General features: G+C 43.6%; 1 protein-coding gene across 4 annotated transcripts in view; it reads right to left on the bottom strand.

The window, feature by feature from the left end:
- Positions 1-334: 334 nt before the first annotated feature.
- The window catches only part of LOC147717827 (uncharacterized), a 231,191-nt gene continuing 210,006 nt past the window's right edge, over positions 335-21,519 (bottom strand). For all 4 annotated transcript variants that reach the window (XM_086920563.1, XM_086920565.1, XM_086920564.1 and 1 more), the window contains one exon: positions 335-844. In XM_086920563.1, coding sequence (XP_086776689.1) covers positions 729-844 — 116 coding nt within the window. In that variant the 3' untranslated portion in view covers positions 335-728. The remainder of the gene's footprint in view (positions 845-21,519) is intronic.

The following is a 21,519-nucleotide window of genomic DNA, read 5'->3' on the forward strand; positions in this document are numbered from 1 at the left end:
CCATCCTAATCTGGCTGACGGTGTCTGAGAGACACCGTCACCATATTAGTGCTTTTCCGTTGCGGTTGTAAGCCAACCGCGGCGGAAAAGTTGCGGATGGAAACCAGGACCCACCAGCCATCCTAATGTGGCGGTGGGTCTTTGGTGGGTCCCCTGTGGATTTTCCGCATCCTCCGGGCCGGCGGTGGCTTCCGCTGGCCCAGAGGATGCGGAAAATCCGCAATCCTAATAAGCCCCTTAGTTTGGGATCTCCAAGTGACTAAAAAAATGTGAAAACCAAAGACCAGTTGTGCTTTCAGATTGATGAAGAAATCTTCACACAGTCTCCATAAAATTTCCAATCAATAACTTTATATGTGTTTAGTTCTCATACATAATATTTATTAATATCGTGAAAACTGGCTAGCAGATTACTTTTCCAATATTTGACAACCAGGGCATGTCATGGCCGGCCTTGCACGGGAGGAAGTGTCAAAGTCCAACTCTATGTAAAATCAAATATTGCGCATGCACGAGCACTGGAAGGCTCCTCCCACAGGTGGAGGGGCGACGCCCCAACTCTTCCATCCTTAGAGTTCTCTGTTTCAAATTCCAAGGTAGGACAAGCATTCCTGGGTCCACTGCTGCAAAGACAACTCTCTCAGACAGGCTGACATCGGATAGGGGGTGGATCCGAATGCATTGTCATCTCTCCCAGTGGTGAACCCCAGGAGCATCCGCCACAAGGCTCACTTGAACTTCACGATGAGGACGCCGGCCAGGGAGATCAGGACCAGCAGCAGAACGATGCGGAGGACTTGGAGAGCCGTGTGCAGAATACCCGGCTGCAGCTGTGCTTGGATTCCTGTAATGAAGGTATTACATCAGTACCAGTAATGCAGGTAAAATATTCACACATCACTGTCATGCTCTGGTATTGCAGATCAACGAAACAGGAAATGTTTGATACCTGATAGAGGTTGCATGTCAGAATGTCGAGGACAAAAATATCAACTAACAGACTATCATGAAGACGTGCATGTATAGATAAGCATAGGGTTACTGCACTTAACTCCACATCTACACACACTGACCATATATACATTTTTGAGGTACAGAGATGTGGAGTTAAAAGTCAATTAATCAATGAATACGGATTTATTTAACGCAACTAGTCACCCACAAGTGTATCCTGGCACTATCCAGATCCAGGGAATTTAGGGGCATATTATCAAGGGGGTTTATCTCCGCTTTTTTGGCTTTAAAAGCCAAGAAAGCGGAGATAAAATTATCTTCCTATTACCTAGCTGCCGCTAACACCAGTTAGCGACAGCTAGTAGGAGATAGCGACCATCTTGGGCCCCACTTTGCATGTCAGTGATATTTATCACTAATGAGATGCAAAGTGGGCGTGCCAAGATGTTAGCGACTGAAACAGTCTCTAACATCGCTATCTCCTATTACCAACTTTTGGAGATATTTGCGCTAAGCGGGAATATCTCCAAAAGCTAACACCTGCCCTGAGCAGTTCTTAGCCATGTTATCCAATGGGAGGTGGATAACATGGCTAAGAGCATTAGCTCGCTAATGCATGAATATCGCTGACTTTTCAGCGATATTCATGCTTTGCGGCGATTTTTACCGCATTTGCGTTAAACCTTGGTAATACCAAGGTTTATTTGCGGTAAAAATCGCCGCAGCGATGCAGTAAATTTTTGTCTCTAACCAAGCAATAGCGATAATTATCGCTATTGCTTGGTAATATGCCCCCCAGGGTAGTAATATTTTGGCAGGTGGATGTAAAAATCTCTCAAATTCTAGTAGTAAACTCCGTGAGATAAGGTACAATTGCCACCTGTGAGACTGCCACCTTTGGCACTACTGGTAGCAGAATTACCTCGGTGTAGTGTGGCAGTGCTAATCTCTCTTCAGCTATGGTCAAAATGGTCACCCAAAGCATCCATGACAAATGTTGTCACACGAACCCCCAGGCTGTGAAACTGTGAGGAGAGAGGGAGCACCCCGATCTCTGCAGGGGTGTGCTGGTCTCTCCATCTCCTGCCCTTCTATCTGTTTCCTTCCTCTTGCTCATCTCAAGCACTCTCCTCCTTTCTCTAACCATAACACCTCTACAACTTCCTCTTCACTGCCCTTTTCTTGTATCTCTCCCTCTTTGCTGCCACTGTCTCCTTCTTCTCCTTATTATTTTCCCTTCTCCTTTCCCCTCCTCTCTCTATCCCCTGCTACACCTCTCCTCTCCTCTGCTACCCCCTGCTACACCTCCACCTCTCTTGCCTGCTAGTGAAGCTTGATAATAATGTTTTGTATATCCACTACTCAAAAGGCAAAATGAATGGCGTCATGTGACTAACACAGTGCACTTTATATAAGGTAACCATGGTTATTGTGTTTAACATGCGGGTGAAGCAGTAACAGTGCTGGAAATGAACTAGTTTGTAAAACTTCTGAACATAGGGCCTGATTCTCAAAGGTAGCTTACACTTTTGAGTATGTTTATTACTTTTTACATATTGACAAAACCCAAGTGTAAATCCCTACTAAAAAAACAAAACAAAACAGTGATAAGTCCAGCACCACATATCGCAAACCACTTGTTCTGCAGCACTCTCCCATAGGAAATAATGAAGGTAGGGAACTTAAAAGAACTACCTTAGGAAATAATGGTAAATTAAATTAAATAATTTGAAAGAGCTAAACATATAAATAAATGCGATTAAATGCTTACAAAATAAACATTGTTATTATTTAATAGGTAACATTATAATACCCCATTCTAAATGTTAAAAAATACAATATTTTTAATTAAAATATAAATACATTAATTTTAATTAATTCTATACTGCACTTTTAATAATTATTAATGCATTCAAATATTATTTTTTCTTTAGGTGGGGATATATTTTTCATTGTAAACTTCATAAAATCATTTAAATGTATTTAATGCATTTCTAGTAATTAAACACATATTTCCAAATTAAGTTAATTGTGCTGTAGCATGTATTTTTTTCTATATTTGGAATAAATTTATAAAATTAATTTACCTTCCTATGTAATATAAAAGTATTTGTAATATTTATTTTCGAGTTAATTGATTTTTTAAAGTTTTTCCTGTACTTTAACATAGGGAGACTCTGCAGTCGTGGCAGAGATAGTCACATGGTAAAGTGTAGGGAAAAATAAAACAGTCTCAGTTGCCTTTGTGAATCAGGCCCTGAACGTCCAGTTTATCGTATTTCATGAGCAACTTTTTCAGGCGCTCCTGGCTTTTCAGCCAGCAACACTTGGAAGGTTTAGTTTCTTAAGGGGCATATTATCAAGGGGGTTTATCTCTGCTTTTTTTGGCTTTAAAAGCCAAGAAAGCGGAGATAAAATGATCTCCCAATTACCTAGCTGTCGCTAACACCAGTTAGCGATAGATAGTAGGAGATAGCGACCATCTTGGCCCCCACTTTGCATGTCAGAGAAATGTATCACTAATGACATGCAAAGTGGGCGTGCCAAGATGTTAGCGACTGGAAACAGTCGCTAATATCGCTATCTCCTATTACCAACTTTTGGAGATATTCGCGCTAAGCGCGAATATCTCCAAAAGCTAACACCTGTCCTGAGCAGTTCTTAGCCATGCTATCCAATGGGAGGTGGATAACATGGCTAAGAGCATTAGCTCGATAATGCATGAATATCGCTGACTTTACAGCGATATTCATGCATTGCGGCCGATTTTTATCGCATTTGCGATAAACCTTGATAATACCAAGGTTTATCTGCGATAAAAATCGCCGCAGGTCGGCGATACATTTTTGTCTCTAACCAAGCAATAGCGATAATTATCGCTATTGCTCGGTAATATGCCCCTTAGACCCTACAATGTTAAATGCATGCCCTTGAAAGCATCATGGTCGTGCCTGAAAAGCCAGGGTGCTGACTGAATGGGATCTATGACAGAATTTCGACTACAAAAATATCGACCTACAAGAATATCGAGTCAACAATATCGAGGGCAAAAATATCGACATCCTATCTACAACATGGTAAGTACAAAAATATCGAAAAAATAATATCGTTGTAAAAAATATCGATGTTAAAAATATCGATTTTTTTTTAATATATATAAATGTAAAAGTAAGTATATAACACTAATAAATAAAATATACATATTTAAAAGTATCTAATGTTTAAAATTAATAAATAAAACATATATATTAATAATACATTAATTAAATATATACAGTAAAGATATAATATATATGTACTGAACAATAAGTATTAATAATTAATTTACTAATTTCTAAATTAATGAAATATATTCTAATTTACTAATACATGTACAAACATAAAACAATAACATACATAAAATGTAAGTAATATAAAAAATAAAATAAACATGTGATATTTTAACAATTAATTATATAAAACGTTGGATAGCGTAAGGGTAAAAATTACTATTCCTACTCCAGAGAGTGGAACAGTAGGGAAAGCGTTTGATAGCGTAGGGATAAAATTACTATTCCCACTCCAGAGAGTGCAACAGTCGAGAAAACTGACCCTGAACCCAAAAAACACCCCTTTACCCACGAAATGAAAACTGACCCTGAACCCTAAAAATACCCCTTTACCCAAAAACTGAAAACTGACCCTGAACCCTAAAAATACCCCTTTACCCAAAAACTGAAAACTGACCCTGAACCCTAAAAATACCCCTTTACCCAAGAACTGAAAACTGACCCTGAACCCTAAAAATACCCCTTTACCCAAAAACTGAAAACTGACCCTGAACCCTAAAAATACCCCTTTACCCAAAAACTGAAAACTGACCCTGAACCCTAAAAATACCCCTTTACCCAAGAACTGAAAACTGACCCTGAACCCTAAAAATACCCCTTTACCCAAAAACTGAAAACTGACCCTGAACCCTAAAAATACCCCTTTACCCATGAACTGAAAACTGACCCTGAACCCTAAAAATACCCCTTTACCCATGAACTGAAAACTGACCCTGAACCCTAAAAATACCCCTTTACCCATGAACTGAAAACTGACCCTGAACCCTAAAAATACCCCTTTACCCAAAAACTGAAAACTGACCCTGAACACTAAAAATACCCCTTTACCCATGAACTGAAAACTGACCCTGAACCCTAAAAATACCCCTTTACCCATGAACTGAAAACCGACCCTGAACACTAAAAATACCCCTTTACCCATGAACTGAAAACTGACCCTGAACCCTAAAAATACCCCTTTACCCAAAAACTGAAAACTGACCCTGAACCCTAAAAATACCCCTTTACCCATGAACTGAAAACTGACCCTGAACACTAAAAATACCCCTTTACCCATGAACTCAAAACTGACCCTGAACCCTAAAAATACCCCTTTACCCAAAAACTGAAAACTGACCCTGAACCCTAAAAATACCCCTTTACCCAAAAACTGAAAACTGACCCTAAACACTCAAAATACCCCTTTACCCAAAAACCCAAAAATGACCCTGAACCCTAAAAATACTCCTTAACCCAAAGTTAAATAATATTATTTAATTAGCAATTAATAATTAATTAACAATAACAATAAAGTAAATATATTAGCACATAAGCTGTAATTAATATAATTTAATAATTAATATCATTTTTCCCCAATTAATTAATTAACAGTAACTAAAAATTATATATATAAATAAATTACTCTAATAATGTAATTAACTAACTAATATTATTTAATTACCAATTAATTACTAATTTAAAATATGTACAAAATTATATTAATTAATTAACTAATTAATATTAATTATTTGCCAATTAATTAGTTATAAATATTTAAAAACATATATTAATTAATTAATTATTATTAAATTACTCCCCACCCTATTCCCCTATAAACCCACATCCCGCTACAGAAAATATATATCAATTAATCAATTAATTATTTCCCAATTAATCAATAATAATTAGCAAATAATTATAATTAATTAATTAATCCTACTAATTATTAATCAACTTACCATAATTGAATTACTTCCCACCCTATTCCCCTATAAACCCACAACCCGCTCCGGTACTAAAATATCAAATTTCCTTATAAATTTCTATATTATTATAGAAAATGTATACACATATAATAGTAATTATTTTAAATACTTAAATTAAACATATAACACATACATAATAAAAAACTATAAAATAATACAAATATCGATATTAGTGTCATCGAAATTATTAACATCGATATATATGCTATCGATATTACTAACTTCGATATTACTTACATCGATATTAAGTATTTCGATATTACTTACCTTGGGTCGATATTCTGTCCTACGATATTCTTGCCTTCGATATTATGCTCCTTCGATATTTCAGACTCGATATTATGGTAGGTCGATATTTCCAACTCGATATTTTGACTGTCTACCGACTGAATGTATCACAAAGCCAAAGAATCACTTCGAAATTATGCAAAAAGTTTAAAACAATAGTTTTCAGTTTGCGATTTTCAACCTTTATTTGCAGTAATAAAAAGGTAAGTTAATGAGGGTTAAAAAGGGCGGAGAATGCATTTCATGTGTAGATTTCAGAATATTAGTGCAAACTTGGAAATATTCACACTTGACTTGGAATGGAGTTTGCTACAAACATTACTGCTCACCATTGCTAGAGGCCCTGAGTGCTGTGGGTTTCACCTGCAGCCACCACCCAGCCCTCCTCCTGTGGTCATGCTGTGTAGAAACATCAGCTGCACTTGAGTGTGCCTGAATTAAGAAGATGGAAACAACACCTCGCTGCTGATGCCTCGATTCCCATACATACCCCAGGCTTTAGTGAGCTTTCACAAGCCCCTGTGCTAAACATTGCTGTGTTGTGAGCTCCATTGCCCCCTCAGACGTTGGAGCACGTGCCTGAGTATTAAGTAGGCTTCAGGAGCGGCTCAGCTTAGGCGGAGGAGCGTCGCCCTACTACTCTGCAAGCAGTTTAAAGAGGAAAAATAAAAGGATAATAATGCAATGGTATTACCATTTTAATTTTCTGTTCATGCTTTTGTGCGGGTCAGGGCTGGGCTGTGGAGAGCTGGGGTCAGGGAGAGGAGTGGTGAGCACACTCCAAGGGCCAAAATACGACTTCGGCAGTGCGGCTGCAGGGTGGACACGCTGCCGCACCGCCAAAGCCATGGTCAGACCCCCTGCCAGATTAGGAGTTTCCTCCTGTCTAGTGGGCTGGTTTTGGCATTTCCACGGCAGTGCCACAGAAAATGGTCACTGCAGTGGGAACACCAAAAACAGTTCCTGCACAGCATGAACTGAAATGTCTGTGCTGTGCTGGAGCTAGGGCGCATTCAAACAGGAGGAGGCACAGGGGGCCCTGCATGGCTCCCTTTGTATCCTCTCCACCACGGTGTTCATGAAGGAGGAACCTCCATGACATCGCCGGGGGAGAGGAAACTCGTACTATGCTTGGCGGAAACGCCACTGCGGCCTCCCGGCTGCAGCAACACCACCCTGGAATGGCTTTTCCCTGGGTTCTATGGCGGGCTGTGGCTCCTTGACTTCCCACATCATAATAGGGCAGTCGGGAAGCCACCAGTGCCGCACCCACTCAAGTCTGGTGGTCCTTGGACCGCCATAATTGTAAACTACAAATTGTGAGTCGCAAATTGCGAGTTGCAAAATCAAATGTACAGCAGTGTGTTTAACACTGTTTGCGATTCCCAATGGTGTCGCAAATTGTGAGGCTCATTAATATTAATGAACCTCTAGCAATTTGCAAGCTCATTGGGAATGACAGGCCCTCCCAGTGATGGTGGCCTCCTGGACTCAGCAGACCACCATGTCTGGGACTGCTTTTAAATAAAGCAGTTTTGTTTTTAAAATGCAGCCCGTTTTCCTTAAAGGAAAACGGAATGCATTAAAAAAAAAAAAAAGCTTTTGTTTCATTTTTTAAGGGCAGGCAGTAGTCCCTGTGACCACTGCCTGCCCTTAAAAAATAATTTTGCATGTGCGAATGCATTACTAACTACCTGAAGTAGGTGGTAATTGTAAGTGTTTTGCGAGAGAAATGTCGCTAACCGACATTTCTCCTATCAACAAACCTCCCGCTAACTTGCAGGGCGATAAGAAAAGTAGCGATAACCGCGCTTATCGCTACTTTTCTTACACCTGCTTTCAATGTGACTTAGCCATTATATCCAATGGAAGGTGCATATAATGGCAAAGTCTGGTCTGCCCTATCAACAACGTATCACCAATAGTTGTGCGATTATCGCTGGATTTCCAGCGATAATTGCACATTTGGCAGCTAACTCTGGAATTGTTATCGCTTTGGAGATAAGCGTCGCTGATAGCGCGCTATCTCCGCGATAAAATCCAGCGATAGCCGGCGATAATTATCCTAGAACTAAGCGCGCTTAGCGATAATTAATGACAATTGTTGTTGCTGATATGCCCCATAGATTTTCCCGGCACAGATGCACCAAAAATAGGAACTTCCAAAGTTCCAGCATTGTTGTTCACTGGACACACATCTCCCAGACTCCTTCTGGACTTCAGGCTTTGATCGATCATTTTTTGATATTCTGTGCAGAATGGGGTCTGGAATTAAATGCATCATAAAGTACTTTTATGGACAAGGAGATGATGGACAGAGCACTGACACTTCTTTGTGTTTGCTTTGTTCGCCCTAAGTTGGCAGGGTATGCCCAGAAGTGGGTCCCTTGCTCACTCTGCCACTGGATTCAAGCTAGCCTTGCTGAAGAGGGGTGTTACCCCGAAACCAGTCCAAGGATGCTTGTTTCCGGTCCAGGGCAGACATGGCTTGGCAGTTCGGGCTGGACTGTTCCAATAAGTCACAGGGCCAAGACTGATTTGCATATAGCTGTGTCTGAACTGGGTGGTGAAATGAGCTAAAGAACGATGATAGATTCAACCCAGATCTGTGACGGGGGTGAGTGTTCTGAAAAGTTTCAGCGCTCCGTCCATCATTTCCTAGTGTTTGCTCTCTCATGAGGCCTACAGACCATGGGTCAATGCACCTAACGGAAAACTGCACCACTCAGCCCTTAATTAGTAGGGTAGTGTAGCGGCTGCTACCCTGACTAGTTCCTCTTTCGGGGCCTTCTCAATAGGCCGGCAGGTCACAAGCTATCAGCATTTAAGCTACTGAAGCTATAATCCCCAGGTGCGGATGTTGCCAATAGCACAGCTCTTCTGCAATCCAGTACTACAGCACCCCTAGGCTGATACCAACAGTCACATGCCCCAATTCACACCCGGTACCCCTGCCAGCCTGCACTGATCCAATATTGGACACCCTTGACTCCCTTACCATAATTCCCTAAGGAGAGCCCGCCTCCTGGATTGAGTCCTTTTTTCCTTCCCCCATATATTGGGTGCCCACGCCTGATGATGGCCTCACATTGCCGGACTCCTAGTATATTGTATAAAATAACCTCAAGGTGTCATATGTCTGTTTATGTGTGATGCATGCTATTTTCCTTCGTTTTTTTCTATCACTGCACCATTTTCACTTTAGTGAGAGCACTGGGTCTTCGTTAAAATACAAAAAAAAGCTTTAGATTGCAAAAAGTATGCAATTAATGAATACATTGTCATACAGTATTGATTACCTGCCAGTTTCTTCCTTGACTTGGACAACTGTTATTGTTCTGTTTTCAATCACTGAAGACATATTGCTTTTTTGGGGGGACTGATGCCAGAGTTAACCATTGTTTATCTTCATATAAAGTAATAATACAATCAGTGGGGGTTGGAGAGAGCATAATTAACTTGGGGGAATAAGAGGAAGTGTCCACAAAGGAGAGCAAGCTATCAGAAGAAGGTAATAGTGAAGGAAATTTAAGCGTAAAACAATGTGCCACACGGAGATTCAAAGTGAGGACCAGAACGACATGGACAAAAGAGTGGTAGAGGGATGTGACAATGGTGAAGAAGCTAATTATATGAAAAAGTTCCCATACGTGGGAATTGTTGTACCTTTAGGGTCACACCTATAGGAAAAAACAAACAAAATTTGGAAGCATGAAGATGTGGATGTTTTTAAATTGCTCCACAGAGACATTCAATCAAAAGAGGGATTGAAAGAGGAGGAATGGGAGCCAGCGCGGAGGCCAAGAGTTCCTATGATAGTGGATAATTGGACATCAGTTTTTTACTGTGAGAAGCATTGGTACAGGGCAGTTGTGATATCAAAATATGTGAATATCATTTGCAAAGTCCAGATGCCTTTTGGAGATTATACCTGGTTGAAATAAAACAAGGAGTTCAGGGCTGGCTTAAATTTGAACCCAGACAAACCATGGAGGGACGTAGACTTGGAATTATGGCTACAATGAATGTCTTATATGCTTCCGCCAGCAACCACCCATATTGCAAGTGGTCTATCGGTCACATAGCATCCTTTTCTGTATTGTTTTACCCAGTAAGGAGCAGAGGCATTTGGGCGGGGTAAGGACTTAAGGAAGTCAGAGGCATGCTTGGGGTTCAATAAGGGTTATTGTCCCAGCCAGGAGAGCAATGGAGAAAACACAGGGGTAGGGGTCAACAGTCACAGCCTTTGCCATGCTGATCATGAAACACATGAACTTCCAGTTCTGCACTGGCGATAAAACCACCATCAAAGTCACCCTCACATACAGTCCGCCAGGACCATGAACCGACCTCAGAAATGCCATCGCTGAATTCATCACTCCGCTCACCATCGAATCCAACCACTACGTCTTCCTGGGAGACCTCAACTTCTACCTGGACGACTCCACTGACACCAACTCCACCTACCCCGTAGAAATATTGGACAATATCGGCCTCAAACAGGTGGTCACCAACCCTACGCACAAAGCAGGGCACATGCAGGACCCCAACTTCACAGCTAGCAACAGAATTAAGTAAAGCCACATCTCGGAGCTCACCTAGTCCAACCACTCTATCATACACTTCACCCTCGCATGACCTTTCCGCACCACCGCCAACTGCCACAGCGCACCCTACCGCTGCTGGACCAAGGTCACTCTGCAGCAATTGACCAACACCATCAGCATCACAAAACCCAGCATCACCACCAACCTGGACCATAAAGTAGAGAACTTCAACCCCTGGATCACCAGCACCGCCAATTGAGTCTCTCCCACCAAACCAGCCAAAATGCACAGACGAACCAAAGAACCTCGGAGCTCAGCACATTGAATTGCAGGTGTAAACAATTAGAAACAAGACGGTGCGCCAGCAGCAACCACATTGACTGAGCCACCCACAAATCAGCCCTCAACAACTACCAGTGCCACCTCAAAGCCACAAAAAAGGAGGCCCTGACCCACCAGATCCAGACCAGCACCAATCAAACCAAGGAACTTTTCACCATCGTCAGAGAGTTCACCTGCCCGTGAACGACTGAAAACTCTATACCCTCCTCACAAGACCTCTGTGACTCCTTCACCTACCACTTTCACAACAAGATAGAAACCATCTATAAAAACTTTGATCACCAACCCTCTGACCTCGTCAGCAACCCATCAACCACTACCTCAGACCACCCGCTCACCACATGGGAACATCTCAGCACACCGAACACAACCACCCTTATGAAATCCATTCACTCAAGAGCGTACAACGACCCAAACCCCCACCAATTCTTCAACCTTGGAAGAGATGAGATCAGCCACCAGCTCACCACCAACCTCAATGCTTCCATAACCATAGCCGCCTTTCCTGATGCAAGGAAACATGCAGAGATCTGGCCCCTCCTCAAGAAACCTTTGTTAGACCGCAGAGAGCTCCTAAACTACCGTCCCATCTCCCAGCTCCTGTTCCTTATCAAAGTCCTGGAGAAAGCCATCAACCTCCAACTCACCAAACATCGGGAGAGAAACAACCTCCTGGACCCTTTCCAATCAAGCTTCAGACGCAAATCAAGCAACAGACGGCATCCGTACCCTACTCGACAGAGGAGAATCAGATGCCATTATCCTCCGGGACCTCTAGGTAGCCTTCAAAACAGTTTGCCACCACACACTCCTCAATTGACTTTGCCAGATAGGAATGTACTAAAATGGATGGCATCCTTTCTCCCAAGAGGCACCCAGAAAGTCTGCCTCCCCCCTTCACCTCGCAACCCAAGCACACCTTCTGCAGCATGCCCCAAGAGTCATCCCTCAGTCCACCCTCTTCAACATCTATCGCAGACTACACCAGATTGCACGACATCAAAATCTTCTCCTAAGCCGATGATATCCAGCTCGTCCTCTCTATGTGGACCACACCTCGATGAAGACCAACTTCCCCAACTGTATGAAAAACCTTGGTGCCCCTCATAGCTGTTGGACCTGATGGGTTACCGGGAAATTTGTTGCGCGCTAACCACAAAGAGTGGGGGAAGCTGGTCTCATCCCTGCTAAATGCTATTAACAACGGTGCACCTGTTCCTGAATCTTGGAAAGGGGCGGAGGTCGTCCCTATATTTAAAAAGGGGTGTCGGGACGACCCTGCCAACTACAGGCCTTATTGACTCAACACAAAAGGTGGCGGGGAAAGTGATCCTGGGGAGGGTCCTCCAGTGGGTAGACGATAATAACATTCTATCGGACTACCAAGCCGGCTTTCGCCCCGGTACAGGGACTATAGAACAGGCCTTCAGACTGGTCCTTATCTATTGGAAGGTGGTGGTGCTGGGCAAAGGCAGTCTTTATCTGGAATTTATAGACCTGAAGACTGCCTTTGACCTAGTACCAAGGGAGGGGCTGTGGAGGGTTTTGTCTGAGATGGGATTGCCCCCGTACATCCTGTCCCTACTGGTGAGGCTCCACGCTGACAACTTTGCTCAGGTGCGGTGGGGCATGCGCGGAGAGAAAACTGACAGGATCCCAGTGGAAAGGGGCATCCGCCAGGGATGTGTGCTTGCTCCCACTCTGTTCTCTCTTTATGTGAACGGAGTGGTTGAGCACCTGCTTAGTAACCCTGCAGATGCACCGTCCCTGGCGGGCAAGCGCATCCCCACATTACTTTTCGCTGAAGACACCCTCCTTATTTCCAAGACCCCCATGGGCTTGCAGAGCCTCTTAAATAGCTTTCAGGAGTTCTGCTCACATAGGGGCCTGATTATTAAAACAAATAAAACCAAATAACCCGACCAAAAAACTGGGCTGTCCCCCGTTGCTGAATTCCGTGCCCTTGGAGAGGGTGGCCGAATTTGATTACTTAGGCATCCGCCTTACGGACTCAATGTATTGGAATTCGCACATCCAAAAGATGTTACTTGGTCATAAAAGGGTGGATGGTGCCCTCCTTAAGGAGCAACGCTCCTCTACAACTAAGCCGATTGCCCCAGTCATGGAGATTAATAAAGCAAGAGGGGTTAGTGCTGCTTTGAATGGGGCGGAACTGTGGGGCACGTGAAACCTTGAAGTATTAGCTAGATCAGAGAGTAAATTTCTGAAGGACTTGATGGCCCTTCCCCAGAGCACCCCAACAGTACCCGTATTAATGGATCTGGGATGTAGATCGATTAAGGACCAAGCCCAAATACGCCCCTTGTTACTTTGTGCGCGCCTGTGGCGTGTGCCCGAGCTGGCCTCATACGCAGATGGTTTGTTAGAGGTTATGCTAATGGAGGGCTGGTCTAAGATCAAGTGGTTGAGGGATGTGAAACGGTTGTTAGGGGATCTAGGCCTTGGTGAGGCATGGGAATCCCGGACCGCCCCTCCAAAAGCCGATTTAAAGAAGCTGTACTGGAACTGGATCTCCTGTAAAATCTCTACTGATTCAAAACATTGCAAATCCACTACTGACTTTATGAAGATCAAGGATGCGGTGGCTTAGGTAGAGAAATCAGTTGCAACTTCTAAAAATAGAAGTTACTTGCAAGCATGGAAGGAGTTCACAGATTGTGGGTGCACTAATTAAACATGTGGGCAAAGGGACGGAAGTGTAGAGGAGAGACAAAAGGGAGCTACTGAATTTTGTGATGAGTTTGATTGACCAAGGTTTATAACACTTCACCATAGCCGGGAAGATAACAGGCATATCTTTTTATGGCAAGTTGTGGTTGGGTTATGACCCAGAGGGAGGACACCTAGTGAAAAAGTATTATGTGGATGGCGTAAAGGCCTATATCAAGGAAATCTGTGTCAGTGGAGATTTTGGAAAGCACCACTCCTGTCTCACTGCTGCAGCTTGTGTTATAGTGGGCTGATATTGCAAAAATATCGGCCCAACCGGACCCCAGTATCAAAAACGCCCCGTCCCCCCCCCCCCCCACCCCTCTGTCGGCTCACCGGGGAAATGCCTTGTGCCCACTACGGCCAGTCTGGCCCTGCTTGTTTGGGGAAAAGTTGGTTTGAGGATGTGGAGCAAGACCAAGTGTAGTTTTGCCTGGGGGTCTACTGGTAGGGTGTGAGAGAGATTGGGAATGGAAAGGAAGGGAGGCCCATGAAAGAAAAAAGAAAAATGTTATGGGGTAAGGAGACACGTGTTGGGGAATGTTACAGTTTAAAGGAGGGGGCTGTCAGGAGTTTTAATGTATTAGTGAAGGTGGTTTGTTAAATGTCATTTTGTAAATAAAGATTTAATAATCTACAAGCCTGTCCTAATAATGTGCCCTTTAATGTCACACAGGTTTGTGGGCTAGGTCTATTGCACGATAATTGGCGCTGTTTTGGTATTAAACAGAACAGTGCTTAATTTGTAAAATAATAAGCTCCAGCGCCCTGGCCAGGAGACCACTGCAGCCTGCACCAACCATCGCCTCTGTCATCGCTGCCAAAACAACTCATTGCCATCTCTCTTGCATGCAAGTGCGACAGTTCAGGTTATTCCAGGTCCCCAAAGCTAAAGGAATGGCAGCGCAGGCAGGTATTTGTAATTGTTTTAAGTATATTGTATTCATAAACAACTGTTGCCGTACTCATCTCTAAAATAGATGAACAGCGCCACCTTGTGACAGACTGTCATAAGTGTGGTGATGACAATTAAGTGTCCGTGCTGAACACTGGAAACCAATTAAGTGGCGGTGCTGAGCACAGGAAACTACTGCCTCAAATTAAATACTACTGAAACAGAAACCTGCTCGAAACAGATGTATTGAGCAACCCTCTATAAAAATGAACTTAAAGTAGCAAATTGCCTATCAAAACGCCTCTCTCGTGTGCTATTCAGGACTCTGTAAACACCAATGGAGGCTGATATACCCTGAATATTTCTGATATCCCCGTGGCAAGACAGTGGACAAAATCAAAAGCATTAAAGGGCCGCAAAAGATGATATTTCAATAGTAAGGATCAAAACGAAGGACGCACTCTCTGAAGGCATTTATGGCTGTCCCTTAACTGAAGAGACTGTCTCAGCACCCCCACCCCCTGAAGAAATACTGGAGAACGCCTGTCACTGAGACAGACTATTAATAATTTACCACTCGTGGCACCGCGTCATGTGAAGTATTTTGGAGAAACAGAAGTGAGTGATACAAACAAGTGTAGAGAAAGAAATAGTCTTGGGCACACAACGCACCAGACGCTGGGTACAGGAAGCTGCCAGTCACATCTGCCAATCCACGGTACGTAGCCGTCACTCGTGCAGCGTGATTGACAGGGAAGCGCCTGATTGGGCCCGGTGCTGTCAATCACAATGCACATGTGATGGCGGCCCAGGTGTTATGAGGCCTCTTCAAGGGCCATCTTCTCACAAACAGAGGCCTGCCTGTCAGCGCTCCCACAATACAAATTTCAAGAGTGTGCTGTGTGGCCAGCTGTGAGCAGGGCATCTAACCTGGGCTTCTATTGGAATTCCATAATGCATATTAGCAAGCCCATTATCGCCGTTTTAGGCAGTTTCCAACAGTAAAACAGAGATAATTTTAACAATGTTCTTGCTAATATGCCCCTACTTTAGTATATGGCAAGTCTGAAATGCTGAATTGAATAATACTATTATTAAACGTGTAGCGATCTACATTAGTATATGGCATATGCTAATAAAATAGTATCAGTTGCATATTAAAGAACTACATGCAGCGGAATGCATTGTTTGAGAGTGTGTCAACTACACACGGTTGCTATCCCAGTCGCACAGTTCAGCAGTTTCCTCAAGAGAGCCTCTGGCAGACATTTTCATGCAAAGTGAAAGCATCTCAGTAGGAAACAGTACAGAGGCATGGACCTTCACCGTTCATCGTTAATCCATTTCAAGCCCATTCTTTTTTGTAAACTGCCCACATGAAAAGTGTTTGGCAGATTTTTTTAAGGCTGGTGGCTAGTTCGGAAAGTGGTAGGATGCTTTTTAGGTCGAGCTCTCGACCTATTGTCACTGAGTTAGCTCTGAAGGGAAGTCGATTGGTGCACGAGCGCGGATTGCTCCTCGTGGACGCGCATGCCCAGCCTCCCGGAGCCGTGCACATCTCCAGAAGCCGATTGCCAGGGTCAGCCATGCCTCTCCAGTCACACGCGCACACACACTGCATACACGCACGCGCACACACACACACTGCATACACGCACGCGCACACACACACACTGCATACACACACGCTCACACACAGGTGCCAAGCCCCCCAAGCCCCACTTACCGCCTCAGCCGCCTCTCCTGACTTCTGCTGCCATCCACTTTGTGAGAGTGGGCGCGGGCTTCTCCAAAAGACGGAAGTCCCGCCCCACGACTGCCGTGAGCGTGCACATCCCGAGACCGGAAGTTCGGGAGAGTGCACGGCTCACGGCTAGTTGGTATTGTTAGTGCTGTTTGTGAAATTTTGTTTTGCTCGTGTAATTTACTGTCTTTTTTTTGTTGTTACATCTGAATGACTTTTGGCGCTTATGAAAAGTTCTGGTTATAAGTAATGTTAGTTGAAATACTGTTATTAATCCAAAGACCAGAGAAAATCAAAGCAATGAAAGTTCTCTATTGCCTTTTCTCTGTCCAAGTACCAACTCTGCCTTGATTGGATCACTTCTCCGGAGTGAGAACAGTCGTAATTCACTTTCAGTTTATTGTCATTCTAAGTCAGAACGTTGGCTTTCTTTTTTTACGTAAGGTAACTATCTCTTTGTACAAGTAGCACACTTGACTATCTCCTTTTAGAGTGCTCCTGTTTTAATTAATAATGAATGCACTTGGAAACGAAGATATTTGCTAAGGATAACAGTCTGCTGTGGTGGACTAGATGGACTGAAACTTAAGTCTTGTTTTATAATGTCAGGTGTGATTTTGCTTCCCTGAACAGCGATTGAAACAAGTATGTATTTGTTAAACGATGTAAATTGTGTGGCAAATGGTGGTTTATATTGCAAGTGCGGCAAACTCATATTTAGGCATAAAAAGCTGCAGAATCAGATTTCTCTAATGCTCTGCCTTTAGGAACCAAGAAATCCGTGATATAGGATACCCAAGCCGTGTAAACCAATTAGAGGTGGGACCCGTCACCAGGCTAGGCACATGGCATAATTGTTGCTCAGCTATAGCTGTGCTCCTGAGAGCGGGGTGACTCACAAACTTCAGACATATCAGAAATTTCAACCATGGATGAAAAAAATGCAAATCAGAAAAAGAACAGAAAAAACACGTACAGCATATCGCTCCGACAGGAACAGCGTGCAGTGTGGAGGGAGCAGACGGGGATTTAACTGCTTCGGATTATGAGAATAGTGCAGATGTCTGTATTAGTGTGTTTGCTCACCAGATCTCGGCATACACGGTTTTGGCAGAAACTCTGATATTGAAACGAGCTTTGTCATCCTGCCCTTCGCAGGACAACTTGTACCTGCCAGGGTAAATGTCGAGATTGTGATATAGGATTTTAGAAAGGCATTTTGAAAGTTCTACTCATAAAGGAAATGAGGCCTGGCGAGATTAATTAACCTGCCCATGGTCACCTATTGTCAACAAGTGGGTATCACTATATTCAACTATTGTTTGCAATGCTTACACCACAATCAGTTGATAACGTGAGTTTCAGCAACATCACAGAGGTCATAGGTCTGTGCACTGACTGCCAGCAGCTGATTGAAAGTCCTAACAGGGAAAACACAGCCTTCCATTCTTCCAAAGTCGATAAGTAACATTGAGTTGGACAATGACAGCACAAGTCACTTGAAAGGGTTACTTTCCAGATCATGGTGTATGCTGCATAAGAGGTTAACTCGATACAAAATAATCAACAACAGTTAGCCAAAGGGACAGTGTCCAAAGCTGTTGTCCGGCTTCTCGGCCAAGCCCCATCCTCTTGTGGCCTACAGGAACGTTTCGAGAAGTCTTAGAACTTAGAAATGGCTCTTGGTTGGCTTTGTCAGGACACACTTTGGGTACTTGGTTGGTGGTGTGCACTGTGTACAAAAGCCTGATCCACAGTGGGGCTACTCAGCTGCAGATTAGGAAGCAGTGGAACGAGGAGACAAAATGGCCCAGAATCACACAATTTGGTCAAGTGGAGAAGGTGCAATTCGGAAGGAGGTCTCCTGGTTCCTCACTCAATGGAGTATCCATTATAGGATTATTAAGCATTTCTGACGTTGACTTAATGAGATTAACGCATCTGAAATCAGTATTTTGTAGGTGAAAAGTTCAGTCTTTGGGACAGTGTCCATATTCGTGTGGAGTGAGGTGGCCACCGTAATCTGACTCCACCAAGTTACCCCATCACAATATTCTGCAAAACATGATGAAGTCTTGACCAATGGGTTTGTTAGACCCTGTGCTAGAATGAATCTCCTTCGATCCACAGACCTCTCTGATGAATTCCGCAGGGATAAACTGCAAATGCATGATTGAGATGGCAACAACTGGAGATGGCTTATTTTTCTCCAGGATACTGTCTGGACGATAGAGTAAACACCCTCGTCTTCTATGTTTTAGTGCACTTATGCATTCCCGAGCTCCTCCAGGGCAGAGCCGCTCATATATCGTCTCTTTAAATCCTGGCTTTCTGCCATGCTAGCACTGCACTGCAGATGTGACTGGAGTCCTAAATTAAAAAGATAGAATTCAGAAGACAGAGAGAATAGTGTTCTACCCAGAGCTAAACTTAACCCAGGAGAGGTTAACAACAACACCAGTGTCTTGATTTTGAGTGTTGTCGAATTTGGCGAGTATTTAAATACACCCAGAAATTTCTGATGCTGCCCCATGAGGTATGGGTTCCATAACTACTTTCTGTGTCTGAGTTTTTAAAGTCCAACATGGGCAGCGCATGCGCTGATCTGCGAGGCATGCTGTATTGAGGTAGGGGCTTGATGCTTCGCCCACTCTCCGCTCATATTTTTCATTGGCTTGTGTCATTGTCCAATGTAAACTGTGGCTTTTCATTGGTCAAAAGCTTAGTAGTCCCTCCTTAGTACTGCCTTATCTCATTTTGTAACCTCCCATGGCATCACCCCTTTTACGTGTGTTGTTACTCTGTAGGCTTTAACTTGAGCCTCCAAGCTAAATTTTCTCAAATAGCTTTGTCCTGCCTGCAACAACAGGACATGCTCTTTCCTAACACTTAAAAAAAAAAATAACATGCATTTGCAGTTCATAGGTCTCGCATTTGCAAGAGTTAAAGCTATTGGCATTGTAATTGACAATGCTTATTATTAATCTGTTTTAAAAATAACACATACATTGTAATTTACAAGGCCAATAACTCAAACTCTTGTGAATGCGAGACCTATTGCATTGCAAATGCTTGTTTAGGTTTGGCTGCAGACATCTCTTGTGGTGTTGCAAGACCTCATATCTTCATAATACACAACATAACATTTGGGTGCTCGATTTAGTCTAATTTTTTCAAATACAGGTACATGGAAGGAGGAACGCGTGCCCTACAGAACCCCGAAGATAGGCTATGATGAGCAGGCGCTGCTCCTTCTCCTGGGAAGAATGAAAGAAGACCTTGCTACAAACTTCTCAAGTAAAAAGCTGACTCTGCTACTCTCTGCAAACCTCGCTTCCTTGCGCTAACTTAAGAAGCAGGCATGTTTTTGATGAGGGCAATAAGTACTGTGGAGCAGAGTCCATCCCCAGACTTATGTCCACGGGGTGTTCTTGCTTGGTTGAGGAGTTGGCGACTAAGAGGACCAAGCAATGAAGAGGCTTCTGATGGCGTTTAATAGACTCGATTAGGGGTTCTGAGGCGCACATGGGTTACTAGCCCTGGGGCTGGCTTACTGGGGAGGCTGCATCAGGTACACCCCCTTTGCACGTGACTCTCGGGGCAGCGAGGCAAGCAGTCCAAGGCTTACTCAGCGAGGTGAGGTGGGGTTATAGGCTCAGAGCCCCCAAAGCCTCAGGAACTCTAGTGATACACATTGCTGGTCTGGCGGGCTACTTGCAACCTCCCAGTTGTACTGCATGCTGGCAAGGGCTCTCCGATTTATGGATTCTGATGACTAGCAGTCGTATAGTGCACACACTCCACTGGCAGGTACTACCATATACCTATGACACATAAATGCACTATTCAGGAAAGGGAACCGGCTACATAGGACTTAAGAGGAACTTGAGAAGTACCAGGCTCTGGAAATGATGGAAATCAGACATGACCACTGCTGTCAAGCTCAAGTTGCCAAGGGGGAGAGTAAACCCCCTAGATAAAGAAAGTACATAATATATTTTACCAGTTATGCTCAGCTGTCCTCAGTGAGCACACAAGATGGTGGGATAAACCGAGGTCAAATAATAAAAGTGTCTTGCAATACGATAACTCATGGCAAGAGTGAGCGCTTGCAAACTCATGCTGGAGCCATTGGCAGGGGCGTAGCTTGGTCAGTAAGATTGGAGTTTGTGAGCTTCAGATTTTCCGACAATCACGCTGGCATATAGTGTTTAAATGCATTATAGGATAAGCAAGGTGCATGAGAGGGGCCTAAGGGACAGTGGAAAGGGAAAGGAATGCGGATGGGTAGGAATACTAAAAGATAAAATATTTTGTGAAACATTAAATATTCTGAGGACTCTCAAAACAGAGAGGGAGAGAGTGTGTGTACATTTTTGTCTGCGTATATGCAAAAATTCATGGAGAATTCAGACTGACATCTCACAATTACAGTCTGAAAGCACCTATTCCCAACTATTTATAAGAAAATACATTTATTAGGGGGTGTAATACCCCAAACACCCCCTGAAGCTACGCCCCTGGTCGATCCTTTTCTTTTCTTGCCGCCCCCCCCCCCCCCCCCCCCATCTCTGGAACAAGCTGCAGTTTCATCTTCTGTCCATTGCGGAAAAACAGCGTTTCCACAAAAAATTGAACACATGTCTGTTTGACCAGAAATAACGCAATTGGATATGAGCGCCAGTCTTTGGAATCTCTGAGAGCACCATGAGACCTACCGGTGATATGCGCGCTATATAATATTCTCTGACTTGACTTGACTTGACATTCCCATGATAAAAGCATTCCCCAGCTCACAATAAGACACCTCAGTGAGTTGAGCATTCACTGCAGCGATTAAGGGAGGGCAGGGAACTCTGCTCTGCCAGTGGAGTGTGCAGAGGTTTCCCTCCTCCGCCTTCTGCTGAGACCGTGGAGTATATGGCAAAACTCTGACTCCGCAGAG

This window comes from Lissotriton vulgaris, chromosome 5, assembly GCF_964263255.1.
Source record: "Lissotriton vulgaris chromosome 5, aLisVul1.2, whole genome shotgun sequence".
NCBI classification, from domain to species: Eukaryota; Metazoa; Chordata; class Amphibia; order Caudata; family Salamandridae; genus Lissotriton; species Lissotriton vulgaris.